The sequence below is a fragment of the Corythoichthys intestinalis genome, chromosome 20 (assembly GCF_030265065.1).
Source record: "Corythoichthys intestinalis isolate RoL2023-P3 chromosome 20, ASM3026506v1, whole genome shotgun sequence".
NCBI classification, from domain to species: Eukaryota; Metazoa; Chordata; class Actinopteri; order Syngnathiformes; family Syngnathidae; genus Corythoichthys; species Corythoichthys intestinalis.
This window is the reverse complement of record NC_080414.1, coordinates 4,645,963-4,672,585: the sequence shown is the minus strand read 5'-3', so window position 1 is coordinate 4,672,585 and position 26,623 is coordinate 4,645,963. Positions and strand designations below refer to the sequence as shown.

Genomic DNA, 26,623 nt, shown 5'->3' with positions numbered 1-26,623 from the left:
CGAAAACATTAAGAGGGGTTTTAATATAAAATTTCTATAAATTGGACTAAAATTTTTCTTTTAAGAACTACAAGTCTTTCTATACATGGATCGCTTTAACAGAATGTTAATAATGTTAATGCCATCTTGTTGATTTATTGTTATAATAAACAAATACAGTCCTTATGTACCGTATGTTGAATGTATATATCCATCTTGTCTTGTCTTTCCATTCCAAAAATAATTTACAGAAAAAGATGGCATATTTTATAGATGGTTTGAATTGCGATTAATCGCGATTAATTACGATTAATTAATTTTTAAGCTGTAATTAACTCGATTAAAAATTTAAATCGTTTGACAGCCCTAGATTAATTACAATTAATTAATTTTTAAGCTGTGATTAACTCGATTAAAAATTTTAATCGTTTGACAGCCCTAATTTTTTCGCTTTCAAAAACTTTTTTTCTATGATTGACTTTTTTTTTTTTTTTTTTTGATTGAAGTGATTTTTCTTTCGAAAATATATATTTTTTGTATGAAGCAACTATTTTTTTGGATTGAATAATAAAGACACAAATGTCCTTGGCAAAATGTGGCCCAAACACAAAACAACATTACGTCAATCAACAAGGTTGCTTCAATATAAAAATAAATAAATAAAATACAATAAAAAGGGGCTCTTTTTAACATTAATGCAAGAGATTTGCATCATACTGCTTTCTCAAGTACTGTTTCTATCCTAACTTCACAATGGATTTTCTGTCCTTGTTGACAACTATAATCAACATTGATAGTCTGGTCTAGGAGGACCTCTAGCGACCAGAAAGCAGTACTGTACCAAACTGTTCCATAGTAGTTACCTGTTTCAAAACACTCATTCAAACAAAACGATAATACATTACATTCAATCCCGTATTAGTGGCATTTAAATACCCGACATAACTGTACCTCCTCAAGTTTTTTCACACCACCAACTTGCCTGGCTGTAGAATATACAATGATTCGCGTGGGTGGAGCGTCTGCTTCCCAATCTGGAATTTGCAAATCAATTACGTGCCAACTCACACCTCATTGGCCCAGCTCTGATGATGCACGGACAAAGTGGGCGGGGTTATTTGGAGCGACGACGATGGTGATGATGATGTTGCAAACTGTAAAGAGACCGATTATTCCTATCATCCTCAAGTGGTGTCAACCGGTGTTTCGTGAGGTGGGAATTTGGAGCTGTGGAGGAAAGATGAACTGCAGGTACGACGACGTGCTGATTGCAGATACAAAAATTAGAACAGAGAAAAGAATGTTGAAATTTTTGTAAGGTGATTAAAGGCTGGCTGATCCTGGGCTGTTTAAATGTTTGCTACACTTGTTTTCTTGCCAAGACTTGAAAGTGTGTCATACATGGAAGAGGAGGTAATGCATTGCTTTGAGATGGAGGCAAATAAAGTTTACTAAGTAGAAATATAAGCAATTTATCTGGGCACTTATTTAACTGGCCATTTTTTAATATGAAACATGCACCTCCTCTAGTTGTGTATTAGTTTATTGTTATTCCCTTTTTAGATGCATATTATTGAGATATTTACTGTATACATTTTCTTTGCAATATCATTAGCTGTTTTGCATTTTTGTGGTTCAGAGGTGTGTGCTGCAACCGTTGGTCATCTGAGGAGAGGCTGGACAACAAAACAGTCATCATTACTGGAGCGAACACTGGCATAGGCAAGGAAACAGCCAAAGACTTGGCAGCAAGAGGTACTACGACCTCTATTATTATTATTACTTTAAATTTGTCACTTTTTTTAAATGTAGTACTTTGCTACTTGATTCCCCCCCCCCCCCCTGTTATGTAATTAATGGCACTACTATTTGACGTAGTTGTAGTAATATATTTATAATAGAGCTGTCAATATTATCGCGTTAACGGGCGGTAATTAATTTTTAAAATCAATCACGTTAAAATATTTGACGCAATTAACACACATGTCTCGCTCAAACAGATTTAAATGACAGAACAGTGTCATGTTCACTTGTTACTTATGTTTTTTGTCCCCCTTTTCTGGTGCTTGGGTGCGACTGATTTTATGGGTTTAAGCACCATAATGTAATGCAATTATTGACATCAACAATGGCGAGCTACTAGTTTATTTTTTGATTGAAAATTTTACAAATTTTATCAAAACGAAAACATTAAGAGGTTTTGAAATAAAATTTCTATAACTTGTACTAACATTTATCTTTTAAGAACTACAAGTCTTTCTATCCATGGATCGCTTTAACAGAATGTTAATGTTAATGCCATCTTGTTGATTGATTGTTATAATAAACAAATACAGTACTTATGTACAGTATGTTGAATGTATATACCCGTCTTGTGTCTTATCTTTCCATTCCAACAATAATTTACATAAAATATGGCATATTTTATAGATGGTTTGAATTGTGATTAATTACGATTAGGGCTGCAGCTATTGAATATTGTAGTAGTCGATTAATCGATGGACTAGTTAGTTCGAATAATCAAGTAATCGGATAAGGAACATGAAAAATTAAAATACCTCAGCTGGGCCTCAAACGGTATATATATATATATATATATATATATATATATATATATATATATATATATATATATATATATATATATATATATATATATATATATATATATTTTTTTTTTTAATGAGGATCTATGTACAACAAAAGAACAATCGGCCAACTTACAAAGAAAATGTCCGCTAGATTAAATGCTATAAAATGCTGAAGTTTTTTCACAATGCTCTTAACAAATGCTTCAAACATATATTCCCACAAAAAACGGCTAAATATACCAATAAACTAAATAATGAATGCATTAAAAAACATTAGCTCAAACTAAAACTTGGTCTTAACAGGGAGCAGTTGGATTCAGCCTTGTGAAAAGAGGCAGACAAGGGGGCAGTGTATCCACCCCAAATCAATTAAACTAAATGCAAACACTTTCAAAATAAACCATTACAACGCCACTTTAATCAATCGAATACTCGAAGCAACAAAATTTAATTTGAATACTTTTTTTTCTAATCGAACACTCGAGTTATTCGATTAATCATTGCAGCACTAATTACGATTAATTAATTTTTAAGCTGTGATTAACTGGATTAAAATTTTTAATTGTTTGACAGCCCTAATTTATAGTTTTCCAACTGCTCACACTACAACGTCTGTAGTTGAAACCAGAAGTGGGTGGTAATCAGTGCGTAATTTGTAAATCATAAGGTGCCGGAACGCTAAGTACATATGACGGCGCAGGGATGACGAGACAGGCACAGGTCCTGGAACATACGCAGAAAATGGTGCTGAAAAAAACGCGCAAATGCCTACTTGCCATGCTGTGGGACTCACAAGCCTCAACTCAGTATTAACATGGGTTGTATGCGAGCTCGCTTCTAAGTTGCCCCCTTTCTGGTTCATGATGTCACGCAGCCTTGCGGTCTAAAAATATGATTCGTGCCGTACGCTATTCTTGGGATTTGTTCGATAAAGGAATTTATGCATGTTATCATTTTATTTTATTCATACAAAAAAATTTTTAAAAAAGTTTTTATATTATTATTATTTTCTATACACGAGAGGTGCCGGATCTGCTCAAATAATTCCCGGAACATGGTCCCCACAGTCAAATTTGGTCCTGATGTTTTGGGGTTGCTTTGCTGCCTCTGGCACTGGACTGCTTGAACGTGTGCATGGCACTATAAAGTCTGAAGACTACCAACAAATTTTGCAGCATAATGTAGGGCCCAGTGTGAGAAAGCTGGGGCTCCCTCATACGTCATGGGTCTTCCAGCAGGACAATGACCCAAAACACACTTCAAAAAGCACTAGAAAATGGTTAGGGAGAAAGCACTGGAGACTTCTAAAGTAGCCGGCAATGAGTACAGACCTAAATCCCATACAACACCTGTGAAGAGATCTGAAAATGGCAGTTTAGATAGGGCATCCTTCAAATATCGGAGACCTGGAGCAGTTGGCAAAAGAAGAATGGTCTAAAATTCCAGGAGAGCATTGTAAGAAACTCATTGATGGACACCGGAAGCAGTTGTTTGCAGTTATTTCGTCGAAAAGTTGTGCTCCCAAGTATTAGGCTGAGTATGCTAATACTTTTGTCCGGCCCATTTTTGGAGTTTTGTGTAAAATGTAGGGCTATCAAAATTATCTCGTTAACGGGCGTTAATTAATTTTTTAAATTAATCACGTTAAAATATTTGATGCAATTAACGCACATGCCCCGCTCAAACAGATTAAATTGACAGCAGTGTAATGTCCGCTTGTTACTTGCTTTTTGGTGTTTGGCGCCCTCTGCTGGCGCTTGGGTCCAAATGATTTTATGGGTTTGAGGAGTGAGCATGGTGAAATGACATCAACAATGGCGAGCTACTAGTTTATTTTTTGATTGAAAATTTTACAAATTTTAATAAAATGAAAACATTAAGAGGGGTTTTAATATAACATTTCTATAACTTGTACTAACATTTATCTTTTAAGAACTACAAGTTTTTCTATCCATGGATCGCTTTAAGAGAATGTTAATAATGTTAATGCAATCTTGCTGATTTATTGTTATGATAAGCAAATACAGTACTTATGTACTGTATGTTGAATGTATATATCCATCTTGTCTTATCTTTTCATTCCAACAATAATTTACAGAAAAATATGGCATATTTTATAGATGGTTCGAATTACGATTAATTACAATTAATTAATTTTTAAGCTGTAATTAACTCGATTAAAAATTTTAATCGTTTGACAACCCTAGTAAAATGAAAATGATTTAATTTTTCATTCTCTTTTGTGTGTTTTTTTTTAATTGCAAACAAAATAAATGAAAATATTACTACCAAATCATTTGTAATTGCAATCATTTGCAATGCTTGCCAATACTTTTGGCCAGCAGTATATCTTCCCACTTTCTATGTGTGACTTCTGCATTCCAGTCATGAATCGAGTTGCAAGACATAAGCAGATTTAAAGCTAAAAAGCATGACCCCTCATGCTCAGACAACCACCAAATAATGAAGTTTAATCCGCTCTTTCAATTGCTTCCTGAAAATACCTACATTATTCATTCTCATTGTCTTTTTTTCATACCGTAAGAGAACATGAGGTGATGTACAAAGAGACTAAGCATTCACTTCACCAGTCAAGTGACGGAAGACAGATGATGCGTCAAAAGGGGGGACAGGGGGACATTATGTGGGGCTGCTTTCTTCCGGAGCCAGCCAGGAAACAAAGAAGGGAGAATGCACCCAAAACACACGCACACACACACAAACGTCAACCTCTATAAGCCACTCTGCCCCCTTATTTTCTAAACACCCACTGTTCATTTATACAAAGTTAGTTTCCACACGTAAACAGATTAAATTACATTTACCAGATACACGATGAAACTACTGCTGCAACATTTAATCGATTGACTTAAGTAATTCGATTAGAAGAATGATTCAAATTAAATTTTGCTGCTTCGAGTATTGTTTGCATTTAGTTTTATTGATTTAGGTAAGATACACTGCCCTCTAATGGCAACAGTGAATATGACATAACTCATTTCATATAGCTGAATCCAGCTGCTCCCTGTTAAGACCAACATAAGCTAAGTTTTTGTTTGAGTTAATGTTTTTTTAATGCATTTGTAGTAGTGCTGTCAAACGATTAAAAATTTTAATCAAGTTAATTACAGCTTAAAAATTAATCAATCGTAATTAATCGCAATTAATCGCAATTCAAACCATCTATAAAATATGCCATATTTTTCTGTGAATTATTGATGGAATGGAAAGATAAGACACAAGATGGATATATACATTCAACATACGGTACATAAGAACTGTATTTGTTTATTATAACAATAAATCAACAAGATGGCATTAACATTATTAACATTTTGTTAAAGCGATCCATGGATAGAAAGACTTGTAGTTCTTAAAAGATAAATGTTAGTACAAGTTATAGAAATTTTATATTAAAACCCCTCTTAATGTTTTCGTTTTGATGAAATTTGTAAAATTTTCAATCAAAAAATAATTTTGTAGCCCGCCATTGTTGATGTCAATAATTACTTACACATTGCTCATGGGTGCTGAAGCCTATAAAATCAGTCGCACTCAAGCGCCAGCAGAGGGCTGCAAAACTCCATAAAACACAATTAACAAGTGGGCATTTCACTGTACTGTCATTTAAATCTGTCTGAGCGGGGCATGTGCGTTAATTGAGTCAAATGTTTTAGCGTGATTGATTTAAAAAATTAATTACCGCCCGTTAACGCGATAATTTTGACAGCCCTAATTTGTAGTTTAGTTTATAGGTATATTTAGCCGTTTTCTGTGGTAATATGTGTTTGTACCATTTATTAAAAGCAAAAAAAAAAAAAAAGTTTGCACTTTATAGCACTTAAGCTAGCGGACTTTTGTTATGTAAGTTAGCCAATTGTTTTTTTGTTGTACTTCTATCCTCGTTTAGTTTGAGGCTCAGCTCGGGTATATTAATGTTTTTTTAAACTGCCGGCCAAAAGTATTGGCACCCCTGCAATTCTGTCAGATAATGCTCAATTTCTCCCAGAAAATGTTTGCATTAACAAATGCTTTGGTAGTAATATCTTATTTTATTTTGCTTGCAATGAAAAAACACAAAAGAGAATGATTTTTTTTTTTTTTTTTTTTTAAATAAATCATTATCATTTTATACAAAACTCCAAAAATGGGCCAGACAAAACTATTAACACCCCCAGCCTAATACTTGGTAGCACATCCTTTAGTAAGAATAACTGCGAACAACCGCTTCTGGAATACATCAATGAGTTCCTACAATGCTCTGCTGGAATTTTAGACCATTCTTCTTTGGCCAACTGCTCCAGATGTCTGTGATTTTAAGGGTGCCTTCTCCAAACTGCCATTTTCAGAACTCTCCACAGGTATTCTATGGGATTCAGGTCTGGACTAATTGCTGGCCACTTTAGAAGTCTCCAGTGTTTTCTCTCAAACCATTTTCTAGTGCTTTTTGAAGTGTGTTTTGGGTCATTGTCCTGCTGGAAGACTTATGACATCTGAGGGAGACCCAGCTTTCTCACACTGGGGCCGACATTGTGCTGCAAAATTTGCTGGTCGTCTACAGACTTCATGATGCCATGCACACGGTCAAGCAGTCCAGTGCCAGAGGCAGCAAAACAACCCCAAAACATCAGGGAACCTCTGCCATGTTTGACTGTGGGGACCGTGTTCTTTTTTGTGAAGACCTCATTTTTTTCCCCGTTCCCCTATGCTGATGCCTTTTCCCAAAAAGCTCTACTTTTGTCTCATCTGATCAGAGAACATTCCTCCAAAATGTTTTTGGCTTTCTCAGATAAGTTTTGGCAAACTCCAGCCTAGCTTTTTTTTTTTTATGTAGCTGGGTCAGAGGTGGGGTCTTCCTGGGTATCCTACCATAGAGTCCCTTTTCATTCAGACAAGCATAAAGTAGAAAAATGCTTGTCTAAACGATGATTGACGCATGCTGTGTTTTGATGTTTCTGCTTCCAAGCAACTCTGGCAAGATCAAACCTTATCGTCTGTCAATCGTCGTTGGGTCAGATGTCATTGTCCCTGGGTTAGAAGTGGGGTCTTCCTGGGTATCCTACCATAGAGTCCCTTTTCATTCAGATGCCGACGGATAGTACGGGTTGACACTGTTGCAGGACAGCTTGAACTTGTTTGAATGTTAGTCGAGGTTCTTTATCCACCATCCGCACAGTCTTTCGTTGAAATCTCGTCATTTTTCTTTTCCGTCCACATCTAGGGGGGTTAGCCACAGTGCCGTGGGCTTTACACTTATTGATGACACTGCGCACTGTAGACACAGGAACATTCAGGTCTTTGGAGATTGATTTGTAGCCTTGACATTGCCCATGCTTCCTCATAATTTTGCTTCTGAAGTCCTCAGACAGTTCTTTAGTCTTCTTTCTTTTCTCAATGCTCAATGTGGTACACACAAGGGCACAAGACAGAGGTTGAGTCAACCTTAATCCATTTTAACTGGCTGCAAGTGTGATTTAATTATTGTCACCACCTGTTATGTGGCACAGGTAAGTAACTGGTGCTGTTAATTACTCAAATTTGAGAAGCATGACATGATTTTTCAAAGGGTGCCAATACTTTTGTCCAGCCCATTTTTGGAGTTTTGTGTAAAATAATAATAATGATTTAATATTTTTTCCATTCTCTTTTGTTTTTCATTTCAAGCAAAATCAATGAATATATTTCGACTAGGGCTGTCAAAATTATCGCTTTAACGGGCGGTAATTAATTTTTTAAATTAATCACATTAAAATATTTGACGCAATTAACACACAAATGCCCCGCCAAAACAGATTTTAAACGACAGCACAGTGAAATGTGTACTTGTTGTGTTTTTCGGAGTTTTGGCGCCCTCTGCTGGCGCTTGGGTGCGACTGATTTTATAGGCTCCAGCACCCATTAGCATTGTGTAAGTAATTACTACATCAACAATTGCGGGATACTAGTTTATTTTTTGATTGAATTTTTATTATTGAACTTTTATTGAATTATTTTAATTATTGAACAATAATTCACAGACAAATATGGCATAGTTTACAGATGGTTTGAATTGCGATTAATTGCGATCAATTACGATTAATTAATTTTTAAGCTGTAATTAACTCGATTAAAAATTTTAATCGTTTGACACCCCTAGTTTCGACCAAAGCATTTGTAATTGCAATCATTTTTTGGGAGAAATTGAGCATTATTTGACAGAATTGCAGGGTTTCCAATACTTTTGGCCAGCAGTGTATGTTCCTTATCCGATTACTCGATGGTTCGAAATAAGTAGTTCATCGATTAATCGACTACTAAAATAATCGATAGTTGCAGTCCTAGACGAAACAACAAAGTTTCAAACAACAGGATGACGCAACTCAGTGATGACAAAAAAATTTAGATTTGCAGCCAAAGACTCTCTCCTACGAGTGTTCTTATTTAAATATTTGTAAATAAATCCATTGCCTTTATTTCCCTTTATTAATTGTTTTGAAGTGTGCCGTAAATAAACAGGAAGAAATAAAAACAACCAAAGTCCGCGCCTGACATCGATATCAGCATCCTTTTTTGTTGAGTCCCCTGTTAAAATGCAAGAGGAAAATCACACCGACTCATTAGTCTTTGAATATTGAGCCTTTGGTGCCATTTAGCACATTGACAACAGCTTGTTGTCTACTTTATTTTAATGAAGTGAACTTGGCCTTTGAGCCAATGTGGGAGTAACTGAGTTTTCCCACATGGGACCGGCAAAAGAAAAACAAAGACAGCCACAGAGTAATCACTCTCCTCTCCAATAATTGCTGGCCGCTGAAGCTATTGTTTCTTTTTGTATGTGTGTGTGTGCACTGTACTACATATATGTGTGTCCTCAAAACAACTCATTAATTGGAAAGCACTATCAATAGTGTCCCACATGAATGACGATGAAGTGGGTTTTGTTTCCAACGGTTTCAAAACCTTGAGTTTTTGCACTCTGAGTTGTAATCTCATCAAAATTTTTGTAACTATCAATGTTGTTTTCGTCAGTGATGATAATAACGAAAATATTTCGTCAACGAACGCAGTTTTTTTCATGACGACGACGAGACGAAAACCAGCTAAAACGTGTTTTTTGGAGGCTAAGGCATAGACTTCATAATTATGTTGACGGGTCATTTCAACAGGCACTTCGCCAACCTCCGCTTAAGTTATTCGCCGTCAGTCGCAGCGATACATGCAGCGATCCAATGCCGGATTTAGGTTGAAAAAGTACGAAAGCTGTACCGCATACAAACAGGAAAGATTGTCTCAGGAGTGATCTGTTCGAGAATTCAAGGTAATCATTATATTTTTCGTACTGTGCATGCATTTTGAAACGTTGTGAGAAAAATCAATGGGAGAAATTAGCCGCTACGGCAATGGCGTCAGAGTTCGCAATATTTACGTAAAATAAATGCTGACTGCACTTTTTTTTTTTTTTTAACCAAGAATCAAGACTGTTTTACATCCATATCTATAAAAATTTCAGGGATTTAAGCATTTATTGACAAGAATTTTCAATGGAAAAAGCTCTTCGATTACATCAGGCCGCTGCTACATTTGCTTACTGTCTAGTATCATAGTTTGAAATATTTACGTAAAATACATGTTAACTGCAGTTTTTTTGCTGTTAACCAAGAATCAAGACTGTTTTACGTCCTTATCTATTAAGAATTCAGGGATTTAAGCATTTATTCACAAGAATTTTCAACAGAATAAGCTTTTTGTGTACATAAGGCAGCCGCTACATTTGCTTACTGACTAGCATTATAGTTAGCAATATTTATGTAAAATAAATGTCAACTGCACAGGTTTTTTTGCTGTTAACCAAGAATCAAGACTGTTTTACTTCCATATCTATTAAGAATAAAGATTTTAGCATTTATTAACAAGTTCTTTTCAACAGAAAAAGCTCTTTGTGTACATAAGGCCACCGCTACATTTGCTTACTGACTAGCATCTTAGTTCGCAATATTTACGGAAAATAAATGCTGTGTTTTTTTTTGTTTTTTTTTTGCTTTTAACCAAGAATTGAGACTTTTACGTCCATATCTACAAAGAATTCAGGGATTTAAGCATTTATTCACAACAATTTTCAATGCGAAAAGCTCTTTGTTGTACGAAGGAGGCTGCCACATTGGCTAATAGAGTAGCATCATTTTTGACATATTTACGTAAAATAAATGCTAACTGCCCGTTTTTTTTTGTTTTTTGTTTTGCTTTTAACCAAGAATCGAGACTGTTTTACATCCATATGTAAAAAAAAAAATCAGGGATTTAAGCATTTATTCACAAGAATTTTCAACGGAAAACACTCTTTGTTTACATAATGCCACCGCTACATTTGCTTACTGACTAGTGTCATAGTTCTCAATATTTATGTAAAATAAATGCTAACTGCACGTTTGTTTTTTTTTTGCTTTTAACCAAGAATCGAGATTTTTACGTTTATAGCTATAAAGAATTCAGGGATTTAATCATTTATTCACAAGAATTTTCAATGCGAAAAGCTCTTTGTTGTACTAAGGGGGCTGCCACATTGGCTAATTGAGTAGCATCAGTTTCGACATATTAACGTAAAATAAATGCTAACTGCCCGTTTTTTTTTGCTTTTAACAATGAATGAAGACTGTTTTACATCCAAATCTATTAAAAAATATATGGGATTTAAGCATTTATTCACAAGAATTTTCAACAGAAAACGCTCTTTGTTTACATAACGCCACCGCTACATTTGCTTACTGACTAGCATCATAGTTTGCAATATTTATGTAAAATAAATACTAACTGCACAGTGTTTTTTGCTTTTAACCAATAATCAAGACTTTTTTACATCCATATCTATAAAGAATTCAGGGATTTAAGCTTTTATACACAAGAATTTTCACAGGATAAGCTCTGTTTACATTTGGCGGCCGCTACATTGACTGACAGACTAGCATTGTACGTAAAATAAATGCTAACGGCACGTTTTTGTTTTGCTTTTAACCAAGAATTGAGACTGTTTTACGTCCTTATCTATAAAGAATTCAGGGATTTAAGCATTTATTCACAAGAATTTTTAACCGAAAAAGCTCTTTGTCTGTGAGTCCACTCGTTCAGCTTTGACGGCCACGCCAACAATTCAGGCCCCCTATTAATCGCCCCCCCCTTCCCTTGTCCGGTCAATACGTTATGAAGACTGTGACTAAGGGTAGGTTCATACCGGAGGTCTAAATGCACAAATCCGATTTTTTCGTGTATTTCCGACTCGAGTGAGGCATTAACACGGTCTGAACGGGAAAAGTTGGATAAACCATTTCAAATCCGATTAAGGTCACTTTCATATGTGATTAAAATCCGATCTGGGCCACATTTTTCCAGAATGTGGCTGTGGTCTGAACTGTCAAGTCCCCCAAATTTCATGCAGCAATTACGTCTGCAAAGAGCGACAGGGCGCTATAGTAACGATGTAGCTGTGCATTAGCGCCTAGCTTGAACGTGGCTTTTATGGAAGAGGCAGGCTTGACAATCATAAAAAATAAAATGGGGGTGGTGCTAAGCCTGAGAATGCTTGGTTTTCTTTCTGTGCTCCAAATGAGCAAAATTTCAAGATTGCTTACATGACCGAGAGTCGGGGCAAACTGTCTGTATGTGTGTGTGTCGTGCATGCTATCAAGCCATGTTATCTAATATCTGTTATTTGTCTCCTCTTTTTGGAAATCAAAATATGATCACCCTAGAATGACGTTGAGACAACAATATTTGGAGATTACTAAAATCTGACTAAGACTAATGAGTATTATCATCCAAAAGACTAGTACTAAAATTAAAAGGGCTGCCAAAAACAAAACTGGATCACACCCTAGGTTGTAACCTCAATCCACTACAGCATTTATAATCTTTATAATGTTAAAAGTATTGCGGGAAGACGGATTATGAGTTTTGACATTACCTTTTCCAATTGTTTTTTAAATGTTATTTTTAGGTGCCCGCATCATTATGGCATGCAGGGACCTAGAAAGAGCAGAGGAGGCGAGATCGGAGATTTTGGAAGAAACCGGTAATGAGAACTTGGTTGTCAGGAAACTAGATCTTTCTGACAGCAGGTCCATTCGAGCTTTCGCTGAGCTCATCATTAAAGGTAGGTTGAGTGGGCTCCCTGTCACATTATTCACTGAAGAAACATCAATTCAACATTTTTTGGTTAGATTCAGATTTCCTGTAATTGTCATTGACATACAAGAAAAAGTATTTTTCTCCCGATACAAAAACGTAAAATACGTATATACAGTGGGGCAAATAAGTATTTAGTCAACCACCAATTGTGCAAGTTCTCCTACATGAAAAGATTAGAAAGGCCTGTAATTGTCAACATGGGTAAACCTCAACCATGGGAGACAGAATGTGGGAAAAAAACAGAAAATCACATTGTTTGATTTTTGAATAATTTATTTCCAAATTAAAGTGGAAAATAAGTATTTGGTCACCTACAAACAAGTAAGATTTCGGGCTGTCAAAGAGGTCTAACCTCTTCTAACGAGACTCCACTCATTACCTGTAATAATGGCACCTGTTTTAACTCATTATCGGTATGAAAGACACCTGTCCAAAACCTCAGTCAGTCACACTCCAAACTCCACTATGGCCAAGACCAAAGAGCTGTCGAGGGACACCAGAGACAAAATTGTAGACCTGCACCAGGCTGGGAAGACTGAATCTGCAATAGGTTAAACGCTTGGTGTAAAGAAATCAACTGTGGGAGCAATTACTAGAAAATGGAAGACATACAAGAACACTGATTATCTCCCTCAGTCTGGGGCTCCATGCAAGGTCTCACCCCGTGGTGTCAAAATGATAACAAGAACGGTGAGCAAAAATCCCAGAACTACCTCGTGAATGACCTACAGAGAGCTGGGACCACAGTAACAAAGGTTCCTATCAGTAACACAATGCGCTGCCAGGGACTCAAATCCTGCACTGCCAGACGTGTCTCCCCGCTGAAGAAAGGACACTTCCAGGCACATCTGCCGTTCGCTACAGAGCATTTGGATGATCCAGAAGAGGACTGGGAGAATGTGTTATGGTCAGATGAAACCAAAATAGAACTTTTAGCTAGAAACACAGGTTCTCGTGTTTGGAGGAGAAAGAATACTGAATTGCATCGGAAGAACACCATACCCACTGTGAAGCAAGGGGGTGGAAACATCATGCTTTGGGGCTGTTTTTCTGCAAAGGGACCAGGACGACTGACTGTGTAAAGGAAAGAATGAATGGGGCCATGTATCGAGAGATTTTGAGTGAAAATCTTCTTCCATCAGCAAGGGCATTGAAGATGAAACGTGACTGGGTCTTTCAGCATGACAATAATCCCAAACACACAGCCTGGGCAACAAAGGAGTGGCTTCGTAAGAAGCATTTCAAGGTCCTGGAGTGGCCTAGCCAGTCTCCAGATCTCAACCTCATTGAAAATCTGTGGAGGGAGTTGAAAGTCCGTGTTGCCCAACGACAGCCCCAAAACATCACTGCTCTAGAGGAGATCTGCATGGAGGAATGGGCCAAAATACCAGAAACAATGTGTGAAAAGCTTGTGAAGAGTTACAGAAAACGTTTGGCCTCTATTATTGCCAACAAAGGGTACATAACAAAGTATTGAGATGAACTTTTGGTATTGACCAAATACTTATTTTCCACCATGATTTGCAAATAAATTCTTTAAAAATCAAACAATGTGATTTTCTGGTTTTTTTCCACATTATGTCTCTCATGGTTGAGGTTTACCCATGTCGACAATTACAGGCCTCTCTAATATTTTCAAGTGGGAGAACTTGCACAATTAGTGGTTGACTAAATACTTATTTGCCCCACTGTATATGCTTCATTTTATTTAAAACTGTGCAGAATGGAAAAGAACAATCAAAAAAAAAAAAAAAAAAAAAAAAAGACTGCACTGTACACTAGCTTAACGAGCTCAAAAACTCCTAAACCTAGCTTAATGGTGGATTGGAACAAACTATCAGGTGCATACCGCCACCTACTGTACAAGAGTGTGGTGGTTTTCATAGGTCATTATCAATGTCGAAGCGATCGTATGTCGAGGTACCACTGTATCTTGTTTACCTGCTTAATCTTACTTGGACTCGTGTTGCTGCCTCTAGTGGTCAGTTACAGTATAGTTTTAACGGGGCTTATCGATTGCACTGGAGGTATGAAAACTAAACTATCAATTCACAATTAGAAAAAAAGAAAACAAAAGTAACGTGTAACGCAGGCGACAAATTGAAAAGTAGTGGAGTAAAAAGTACAGATATCTGCTGTAAAATGTAGTGAGGTCAAAAGTACAACTTCATATTTGTACTCAAGTAAAGTACAGACACACAAAAAATGTACTTAAGTACAGTAACGAAGTACTTTTACTACGTTACATTCCACCACTGTACAAGTTAACTATAACACTGGTGTCTTGTGGAAGGGCAGGCAATCTGGGATACTCACATATTTTGGGGTGTTAACTCAAGTATTTGAAACACTTTCATCATCCACTGCTTGTGCATTCATTTCTAGAGGAGAAACACGTCAACATTTTGATCAACAACGCTGGCATCATGATGTGTCCATACTCCAAGACCGCTGATGGCTTTGAAATGCAATTTGGAGTCAACCATTTGGGTGAGTCTTTTGTGAAGAAAACTATCAAAAACATTCAGAAAATTTACAGTAAAATATTGTATTGTATTCTAGTAATGAAGTGTTATTCAATAGTACATCATGGACCAGCGAGATGATTATTGTTGTCTATGCTATAGTGCACCTACAATGGCTCCCCTCCAACATAATAACGCGGTTGGTATTTTTATCCCAAGCTGACAGAAGCTAGAACATGCTGTGCTCCACAAGGCAGCCCACACACATATGCATATGCAAAGAATTACACACATAGAGAAATATAGAGACTCTGACCTGTGGCTACTTTTGCATGCAAATATCAGTTTTGGCACACACTAATGCTTCTAGTGTGACATGGCAATGGAAAGGTGCAGCGGGCATACGAGCATTTCGTATTAAAAGAATCCCCGATCTGCCCACGTCTTGCTCATCTCGGTTGTCGCCGGTGAAAATTTTGGTATCCAAATGCATCCGAATAATTTGTGCATACAAGTGAACATTAACCATGTCCCTAGGAAAATGGCTACCAAAAACAGTGGTGAGATAAAGAAAAGAATGCTTGGAATTGAAACAAAAAAAATTCTAATAAGAAAAAATGAAGGAATTGTGCATGTTAGCGATTTTTGTAAAGAGTATAAGCGTTCAAGTGCATCCAAATCATTTGTGCATACATGTGAACATTAACCATGTTCCTAGGGAAATGGCGACCAAAAACAGTGGTGAGAAAACGAGAAAAATGCATGGAATTGGAACACATACAAAATGTAAGGAGTGTGTGTGTTAGCAATCTTTGTAAAGAGTGTAAGCGTTCAAGTGCATCCAAATCATTTGTGCATACAAGTGAACATTAACCATGTCCCTAGGAAAATAAAGACCAAAAACAATGATGAGAAAAAGAAAAGAATGCTTGGAACTGAAAAGAGAAAAAAGAAAACATGAAAGGGGTGTGCGTTTTAGCAATCTTTGTAATGAGTATAAGCGTTCAAGTGCATCCAAATCATTTGTGCATACAAGTGAACATTAACCATGTCTCTGGGAAAATGGCAACCAAATACAGGGGTGAGAAAAAGAAAAGAATGCTTGGAATTGAAACAAAAAAAAACTGATTGGAAAACATGAAAGGAGTGTGCGTGTTAGCGATCTTTGTAAAAAGTAGAAGCGTTCAAGTGCATCCAAATCATTTGTGCATACATGTGAACATTAACCATGTTCCTAGGGAAATGGCGACCAAAAACAGTGGTGAGAAAACGAGAAAAATGCTTGGAATTGGAACACATACAAAATGTAAGGAGTGTGTGTGTTAGCAATCTTTGTAAAGAGTGTAAGCGTTCAAGTGCATCCAAATCATTTGTGCATACAACTGAACATTAACCATGTCCCTAGGAAAATAAAGACCAAAAACAATGGTGAGAAAAAGAAAAGAATGCTTGGAACTGAAAAGAGAAAAAAGAAAACATGAAAGGGGTGTGCGTTTTAGCAATCTTTGTAATGAGTATAAGCGTTCAAGTGCATCCAAATCATTTGTGCATACAAGTGAACATTAACCATGTCTCTGGGAAAATGGCAACCAAAAACAGGGGTGAGAAAAAGAAAAGAATGCTTGGAATTGAAACAAAAAAAAAACTGATAGGAAAACATGAAAGGAGTGTGCGTGTTAGCGATCTTTGTAAAAAGTAAAACCTTTCAAGTGCATCCGAATCAGTTGTGCATACAAGTGACCATTAACCATGTCCCTAGGAAAATGGCGACCAAAAACAGTGGTGAGAAAAAGAAAAGAATGCTTGGAATTGAAAGAAAAAAAGAAAACATGAAAGGAGTGTGCGTGTTAGCAATCTTTGTAAAAAGTATAAGCGTTCAAGTTCATCCGAATCATTTGTGCATACAAGTGAACATTAACCATGTCCAGGGGGAAATGGCGACCAAAAACAGTGGTGAGAAAATGAGAAGAATGCTTGGAATTGGAACAAAGAAAACATGTAAGGCGTGTGTGTGTTAGCAATCTTTGTGAAGAGTATAAGCGTTCAAGTGCATCCGAATCATTTGTGCATACACGTGACCATTAACCATGTCCCTAGGAAAATGAAGATAAAAAACAATGGTGAGAAAAAGAAAACAATGCTTGGAATTGAAACGGAGAAAAAAAGAAAACATGAAAGGAGTGGGCGTGTTAGCGATCTTTGAAAAAGTGCATCCGAATCATTTGTGCATACAGGTGAACATTAACCATGTCCCTAGGAAATGGTGAGAAAAAGAAAAGAATGCTTGGAATTGAAACAAAGCAAAAAAATTAATAAGTAAACATGAAAGGAGTGTGCGGATTAGCGATCTTTGTAAAGTGTATAAGCGTTCAGGTGCATCCGAATCACTTCCGCATACCAATGAACATTAACCATATCCTTAGAAAAATGGTGACCAAAAACAGTGGTGGGTAAAAGAAAAGAAAGCTTGGAATTGAAAGAAAAAAATTAAAGGAGTGTCCGTGTTAGCGATCTTTGTAAACAGTATAAGCTTCCAAGTGCATCCGAATCAGTTGTTTATACAAGTGAACATTAACTATGTTCCTAGGAAAATGGTGACCAAAAACTGGTGAGAAAAAGAAAAGAATGTGTGGAATTGAAACAAAGAAAAAACTAATAAGAAAACTTGAAAGGAGTGTGCGTTTTAAGGATCTTTGTAAAGAGTACAGGCGTTCAAGTACATCCGAATCATTTGTGCATACAAGTGAATATTAACAATATCCCTAGTATAATGGTGACCAAAAACAAAAGTGAGAAAACACATTTTTCCTTGAGCAGTTATGATGTATTTGTAATGATAGGTCACTTCCTGTTGACGTACCTGCTGCTGGACCTGATCAAGTTTTCAGCTCCCGCTAGGATCGTCGTTGTAGCATCGGTGGCACATACCTGGACCGGCCTTCGACTGGATGATCTGAACAGTGAGAGCAGCTATGACACCATGAAGGCCTATGGGCAGAGCAAACTAGCCAATGTGCTCTTTGCGCGAGCTCTTGCCTCAAAGTTAACAGGTAACGGTGTGGGGATTGAATACTCTTAGTACAACCCCTGGTAAAAATTGGAGCCAATTGGATAAATAGCATTGTTTGTCACTCATTTGGTCGTGCCTTGGCGACTGCAAGCTGTTATAAAAGCCAGAGGTGGTGCAATTAAGTATTAGTTCCATGTTTGCTTCATCATTCCAAATGTTGCTGTTTACCACAAAACACCCAAAAGTTGACTTTTTTCAGTGAGGCTAGTCTTTAACAAGCACGTACCTGTCCGCCATCCTTAACAAAAACGTTAGCCACCGTGCTACTCGACTGACCTTCCTGAGGAGAAAAAAAAAAGCCAACAACTTCCGGATCACCACACTTCGAATGTTATACAAACCAAAAATGAATACAACAGAAAAACTATTATAATTCCATTCTCATATTCTATCTTTAATTTCAAAACATAATCAAAGCAGCGAATGTTGAGTTTCTAGGTGAGCGGGGGACCCAAGCACAGAGATGTTAAGCAAAACTGGCAGTGACAAAAATTTATTGACAGGTTTGGTAGAAGTTGTCGAAACAGTCGGGTGAGCTGATGGGCAAGCAGGCGTTCAGGCAGGCAGGTTTTCCAGGATCTAGGGAACAAAAGAAAAATGAACCAAATAGCAGATTTTCAGGCTTTCTGACCGAGGCTGGAGTCACGAACTCGTTGTGCTCAGTTGTTGATCTGGTGAGGCCAAGGACTGGTTTAAGTAAGCCGTAAACGATGATGAACTAACATGATTCTAAAACAGATGAGGAATGAACGAATGATACACGGATACAGACGCCTAAGAAGCTCAAAAACTTCTCTTAATGGCGGATTGCAAGTAACTACCAGATGCATACCGCCACCTACTGTACAAGAGTGTGCAGCACCCATCTCAAGGCGCGCTGCGCTCACTGTTGGTTTTATTAGTCACTATCTTGTTCACCTGCCTAATCTTGCTTGTACTTGTGTTGCTGCCTCTACTGCTTAATTACGGTGCTCAATTATAATTTTCTTTTCTTATTACAATAAAACAACTGAGTGAATATCCACCGGGACTGGTTAATCAGTTATTTTTTTGTCGGGGTTGAACTTGCACGACTGATGAAAGACCTACCGTAATTTTTGGACTATAAGGCACACTTGACTGTAAGCCCCCACTTACAAAATTTGACATGAAAATGGCATTTATTCATAAAGTGGTATGGAAAAGAATCTGAACCTTTTGGAATTTTTGTACAAAATCACCATCAAATGTGATCTGATCTTTGTCAAAATCACACAGATGAAAAAACAGCGTCTGATTGAACTAAAACCACCCAAACATTTATAGGTTTTCATATTTTAATGAGGATAGCATGCAAACAATGACAGAAGGGGGGAAAATAAGTAAGTAAACCCTCTGCCTAAAGAGAATTAAAGAGCAATTGAAACCAATTTTTACCAAACAATTTAAGTCAGGTATGTGCGCAATCACTGATGAGTGGTCTGAAGCTGCCCGGCCCACTATGAAACACACACCTGGTAAGAATTGTCTTGATGAGAATTATTGTCTGATGTGCATCATGGCTTGGTCAAAAGAGCTGTCTGAAGACCTGCAATCGAGGATTGTTGATTTCTATAAAGCTGGGAAAGGATACAAAACCATCTCCAAAAGTCTGGATGTTCATCAATCGACAATAAGTGGACAAAGTTTGTCACTGTTGCTTCTCTCGCAAGGTGTGGTCCTCCACCAAAGATGATGCCAAAACTTCAGCGCAGAATACTCAGAGGGGTAAAAAAGAACCCTAGAGTGTCTGCTTAAGACTTACAGAAATCTGGCACAGTCCAATATCTCTGTGCACACATTAACTATATGTAAAAATATGGCCAAGAATGGTGTTCATGGGAGGAAGCCACTGCTGTCTTAAAAAAAAAAAAAACATTGTTGCTTGTTTAATGTTCGCAAAAAAAGGCATTTAGATATTCCACAGTTTTGGCGAAATATTTTTTGGACTGATGAAACCAAAGTTGAATTGTTTGGGAATAACACACAACGTCATGTTTGGAGGAAAAATGTAGCAGCTCACCAACATTAACACCTCATCCACACCGTGAAGCATGGTGGAGGGAGCATCATGATTTGGGGCTGTTTTGCTTCCTCAGGACCTGGACGACTTGCAATCATTAATGAAAGAATGAATTCAAAAGTTTGTCAGGAAAAGTTTGCAGGAAAACCTGAGGCCGTCTGTCAGACAGTTGAAGCTAAAAAGAGGATGAATGCCGCAACAAGACAATGATCCAAAACACAGAAGTAAATCAACTTCAGAATAGTTTCAGAAGAACAAAATACACGTTCTGGAGTGGCCAAGTCAAAGTCCAGACTTGAACCCCATTGAGATGCTGTGATATGACCTAAAGACAGCGATTCATGTTGGTCATCCCAGGAATCTGACTGAACTCCAGCAGTTTTGTAGAGAAGAATGGGCCAAGATTAGTCCTGATCGATGTGCCAGACTGAGCTGCAGCTACAAGAAGCGTCTGGTTGAAGTTTGTGCTGCCATAAGGGGGGTGGAGGGGAGGGGGGGGGCACAAAATATTATAGAAAGTGATGGTTCACTTACTTATTTTCCCCCTCCTGCCATTGTTTGCATACTATCCTCATTAAAATATGAAAACCTATAAATGTTTGGGTGGTTTTAGTTAGAGCAGACACTGATTTTTCATCTGTGTGATTTTGACAAAATCAGATCACATTTGATGGTGCTTTTATGCAGAAATGTAAGAATTTACGAAATGTTCAAATACTTTTTCATACCACTGTAAATCAACAAATAAGTCGCAGGATTCAGAATGACGGGGAAAAAAGTAGCCGCTTTTAGTCGTGAAAATACGGTATTGCTTTTATTGCTTCAATCCAAAAGGAATACCAGAAATGCAGCTTTGCATCTAGATTTTAGCACTTGAATTGGAAACACACTTGATAAAGTGTCTTCTTGACAATCATTCTGCAGGATCAGGCGTAAGTGTTTTCTCGCTCCACCCCGGTGTGGTACAGTCGGACCTGTGGAGGCACCAACACCAGTGTATCCAGGTGGCCGTGAAGATCTTCAGGATCTTCACGAAGACAACAGTGGAGGGGGCTCAGACCACCATCTACTGTGCTGTGCAGCCTGGCCTAGAGAGCCAGAGTGGATCCTACTTCAGGTACATTACATTCCTGTAGTAGAATGTCTTCATGGCCTGACAGACAAGACGTTCACAATGTATTGGATATTACTGACCTCCCTTTCCTTTTGGTTTTAGTGACTGCGCCCCTGCGAGGTGCTCCAGAAGTGCCTCAGATGATGATTTGGCTAAGAAGCTGTGGGAAAGAAGCTGCAACATGCTTGGCATCACCTGGCAATGAAAATTTTTGCAAATAAAAGATGTTAGGAAGGACTTTGCGTTACGTTAAATGTGAAAGATATTGTTCATAAATCACTATTAAATAAGCACTTTTGTTCGGAGCATTAACATTGGGGTGTCTGCACGAACTGTATGTATTGCTACTAATTTCATTCATTCATTCATTCATTTTCCATGCCGCTTTTCCTCACGAGGGTCGCGGAGGTGCTGGAGCCTATCCCAGCTAACTACGGGCAGTAGGCAGGGGACATCCTGAATTTATTTAGGAAATAATCACAAGTATGCTATATTTGGTGTTGATTTTCTCCCAAACATGATGTAGACCACAACACTTCAATCACTGCTGAGTATTTACTGAGGAATGAATGGTGAAGGGGAAAAAAAAAGTTCTAATCTATATCACATGAGAGGTTTTTAACACCAACGGAATGTGGTGCTGGCAAATTTTGTTGTCGCAGTTACAGGACAGAGATTATTTAAATGAACCAAAATTGGATTAGATGATTAATAAATGTAATAAAATTACATATGATAGAATTTACGTAGTTAAAATCTTATCGTAATAATGGTTAAGCATGAACTGTAGCTTTTCTCACCTGACTTGGCCAGAGACAGGGTTTGACCTGGACTGGTCGTCAGTCATTCGCAGGTTACATATTGACAACCATTCACACCTATTTAGAGGTGCAACAATTAATCAATAAATTGACAACTAATCGATTAGCAAATAAATCGACAAATATTTTGATTAGCAATTAATTGTTAAGAACCTTGTCTAAATTCTTAAAATTATCACAAATGTATAACTTCCCAGTCGTAAACATGATCAAATTTCTTCATTATATTTTTGTTAAGTCAAAGTAGAACATGAACATAAATCTGCTTTTACTTTGGAAAACAAGTGACATTTTTACCAATTTTTCAACATCTTACTGTGTAAACTAGCTTCGTAATAAAGCTGCAACAACTAATCAATTAATAAATTAGTTGCCAACGAATTTGATGATCGATACAGTTGAGGGAAATTGTCATCAATTTTGTCTTCATTACTACTTACAACATGCTGAAAACAACTTTAAGGTAAATTGTGACTGTAACTGAAAAAAGTGACATTTATTTGTCTGACGATTAATTTAACGATAAATCGATTATGAACATAATTGTGAGTTGCAGCCCTACACCGATTAATAATTTAGAATGTACAGTGATACCTCGTTTTTCATGGTTAAAGGGAACTGCCCCACCCACCCGCACAAATTGAAAATCTGTGAAATGGAGGCAGAGCTTATTTACATAAATAAATAAACCCCCGTACAGGTGCGCTATATTCGGCTTGGACTCCAGCAGAGTCCGATGGCTGGATGGAGCCCTGGTGGCCATTATCTTTGCTTCATACTTTTATGCCATTGGCGTAGTCACCTGCCACTCAAACATGCCGGCAAGAGCGCTGAAGTTGAATCTTTGTGTCAAAATGATTCAATCGAAAAAAAAAAGTGCCTTCAAAACTTTTTCCACTTAAAAAAAAAAGTGCGTTTAAAACTTTTTCCACTTTAAAAAAATTAAAAAAGAGTTTAAAACTTTTTGCTTTTCAAAAAAAGTGACACTTAAATTAAAAAAAAAAAAAAAATTCAAATAAAAAAATATTTTCAAAACAAATACATTTTTGCAAATGATTTTTTTCTTTGATTAAAAATATTTTTTTATTAAAGTAACTTTTTTTTTTGCGATTGAATGATTTAGACACAAATGTTCTATCCATAATATGGCTCAAACACAAAAAAGATTGCTTCAATCAAAGAAAACAGTTTGAATGAAAAATAAAGTGTTCAAATGCGAATTTCTGCGTCTCAAATATTTTTTAACATTCGAACCTTTTTTTCAACGATTGCATTTCTAAAAAATTTTGATTTAAGTGATTTTTCTTTTGAAAATATAAATTATTTTGTTTGAAGCAACTAATTTTTTGATTGAATAATAAAGACACAAATGTCCTAGCCAAGATGTGGTCCAAACACAAAATTACATGACTTAAATCAAAAATGTTGTTTCAATTAAAAAAAAAAAAAAAAAATTCAAAGAAAAATAGTTTTCAAATATATTTTTTTGAGATTCAAATTTATTTTTGCATTCAAACACATTTTTTTTGATTGAAGTGACTTTTTCTTCGATTGAAAATATATATTTTGATTGAAGCAACTTTTTATTTGATTGAATAATAAAGACACAAATCTACCTCCATAAAAGTCCATGACAAAATATACTTTTATATTTTCATGTATTTATTTATTTATACATTTGTTTATCTTTATATTTATTAATTTATTCATTCATTTATTTTCTAATCATGCAACTCCTGTAATTCCATAACATGGAATCGTATTATATTTCTTTCTCCAAACTAGGGACACCGCCCCCAGCCGCTAGATGTCAGTGTAAAAAACAATTCACATTAAAGATGCAATCAAGCAAGAAGTGACGCGCATGCGCGTGTTAAGGATACGTCAGCCCTTCCATCAAATACACAGAGCTACGTGGCTTAACTCCTTTCCTCTCGCTACTTGCAAAACAACCTCGGACAAGGTAGGAAACACGAAACAAATCTTTCTTTAATAATAAAAAAGCTGAAAGCTACGCAGTGTTTTATGTCAGAAATATGTGATTTTTTTTTCACCTTACGTCAACATTATAGCTTTTCACCGTGCTGTATGTACAAGCTCATAGCGCTTTATTTTCCTAACTAGTTTTCTTTAACAAAGCGTACAAAACAACTGACTGAACGACAATATATTGTTGGCAATGTTGATTTTTATAGTCTCAGGTTAAAATCATATCATCAAATGGCAGTTTAATAATGTGTTGCTTACGTGTACTTTTCCTTGTCCTCAGCTAAAATGGATCAAGTCATGCAGTTCGTCGAGCCTAGTCGGCAGTTCGTCAAGGACTCCATAAGGCTGGTAAAGAGATGCACGAAACCCGATAGAAAAGGTATGTACATTCGCGTCCGTGTATTCTGGCCAAGCGTGAAATTTATATATAAATATTTCTGTTCGTCTTCCTAGAATTCCAGAAAATTGCGATGGCCACAGCGATTGGGTTCGCCATCATGGGTTTCATTGGATTCTTCGTCAAACTGATCCACATCCCCATCAACAATATCATTGTGTAAGTTATAAAAATGTATCCAACATTACAGTGCTAAATCAATTCCACTGCAGTCTGGTTACCGGTTCTGTTACATATGATAATGACGGCTTCTAAATACTTGTGCTGCAACGATTAATTGATTAACTTGAATAATTCGATTAGAAAAAAGCTTCGAATCAAATTTTGCTGCGTTTAGGATTTGTTTAATTAGAGTAGTGTTGTAATGGGTTTGTTTTGAAAGTGTTTCTATTTTAATTTTATTGATTTGGGTGGATACACTGCCCTCTAGTGGCAACAGTGAATATGCCATAACTCATCTAACAGGTGAATCCCCTGTTAAGGCCAACATAAGGTTGTAGGTTTTTGCTTTAGCTAATGTTTGTTTATGCATTTGTAAGTCATTTTAGAAGTATATTGAGATTACTTTTTGGTGGGCATTTGTTTTTCAATAGTGAAGAGTTTTGTTTAAAAATTATTATTTTTTTTTTAAAACTAACATTTAATCTAGCGGACTTTCACGATGCAAGGTAGCCAATTGTTGTTTTGTTGTACTTAGATCCTCATTTATTTATTTATTTTTGAATAACATTTGAAAGAAAAGAAAAAACTAGCATTTTATAGCATTTAAGCTAGCGGACTTCTATGACGCAAGTTAGCCAGTTGTTATTTTGTTGTACTTACATCCTGTATTTTTTTTAAATAACATTTGGGGGGAAAAAATAGCATTTTATAGCATTTAAGCTAGCGGACTTTGACGATGCAAGTTAGCCAATGGTTATTTTGTTGTACTTAGACCCTCATTTATTTATTTATTTTTTTTAAAATAACATTTGAGGAAAAAAAACTAGCATTTTATAGCATTTAAGCTAGCGGACTTTGACGATGCAAGTTAGCCAATGGTTATTTTGTTGTACTTAGACCCTCATTTAGTTATGTATTTATTTATTTTTAATAACATTTGAGGCTGAGCCCAGTTATTTTAATGTAGTTTTAAATGCATTTATTGGTCTTGTGAAATGAAAGTGCAATTTTGCATAGTTTGAAGAAAGTTTTTATTTTGTATTAGCATTTAATGCTCGTTTGAAAGTGTAATCTTAGCAAGACAAAATTAAATGTTATTGCAAGCATAAACACTTGTTGCTTTTGTTTTACAGCTACTAAAACTTTTTCTGCGAGGGATTAAATATTTTTAATCCGATTATTCAAACTAATTAAGATTAATCGATTACCTCAATAATCCATAGCTGCAGCCCTACTAAACTTATACATTTTTCTCCTTTTGTCTTGCAGTGGTGGTTGAATGCCGTGAACATCAAAGACCAGAAGATGAAATTGCAAAAATCCAATGGGGAAGACTGAAAGGATGAACTTTTTTATGTTTCGTTTTCTTTCTCTGTGTAAATAAAACAATGGGAACTGTTTGTTTTTATGTGTGAGTTCTTATTAACAGTTGACAGCAGAGGCATTCACAACATGTGTTGGTTAATGGTTTAAACAGTTTAACCCATTGACAGCGATAGACTTCCAATCCATTTGAACAGCCATGTTCAAATGGATTGGATGTCTACAAATGGTGCTCATTTAAATTCACAGCAGAAGGATGAAAAAAGTATCATTGTCAATGGCACTGAAAGAATTCAATATCTGGGTATGACGGCAGTGTTTTTCACCAATCTCACTTTGAAATATATGATGCAGAGCACAAAAGGGCTTATAAAAATTCTGTAGTAATCACATCTTTTCATGAAGTTAGTGCAGTTATGTTTGAAGACCTGCTTCGGCCTCAAGCATTTACTTCAGTTCAATTTCCAGGCACATTCCATATATCAATTTTCTATCATATTTATCCTGTTGGTT

At 36.4% G+C, this 26,623-nt stretch overlaps 2 protein-coding genes across 2 annotated transcripts in view; both read left to right on the top strand.

The window, feature by feature from the left end:
* The window catches only part of si:dkey-73n8.3 (uncharacterized protein LOC100150965 homolog), a 35,869-nt gene extending 14,201 nt beyond the window's left edge, over window positions 1-21,668 (top strand). The window contains exons 9-15 of the mRNA XM_057825067.1: window positions 972-1,230; window positions 1,619-1,734; window positions 12,538-12,693; window positions 15,114-15,218; window positions 18,034-18,243; window positions 21,229-21,421; window positions 21,521-21,668. Of these exons, the coding sequence (XP_057681050.1) occupies window positions 972-1,230; window positions 1,619-1,734; window positions 12,538-12,693; window positions 15,114-15,218; window positions 18,034-18,243; window positions 21,229-21,421; window positions 21,521-21,623 (1,142 nt within the window). The 3' untranslated portion in view covers window positions 21,624-21,668. The remainder of the gene's footprint in view (window positions 1-971; window positions 1,231-1,618; window positions 1,735-12,537; window positions 12,694-15,113; window positions 15,219-18,033; window positions 18,244-21,228; window positions 21,422-21,520) is intronic.
* Window positions 21,669-24,036: 2,368 nt separating this feature from the next.
* Window positions 24,037-26,187, top strand: sec61g (SEC61 translocon subunit gamma). Its single transcript, XM_057824527.1, has 4 exons — window positions 24,037-24,202; window positions 24,509-24,607; window positions 24,682-24,784; window positions 26,057-26,187. The coding sequence occupies exons 2-4, from the start codon at window positions 24,514-24,516 to the stop codon at window positions 26,064-26,066; spliced, it is 207 nt and encodes a 68-aa protein (XP_057680510.1). The 5' UTR covers window positions 24,037-24,202; window positions 24,509-24,513; the 3' UTR covers window positions 26,067-26,187.
* The last annotated feature ends 436 nt before the right edge of the window (window positions 26,188-26,623 follow it).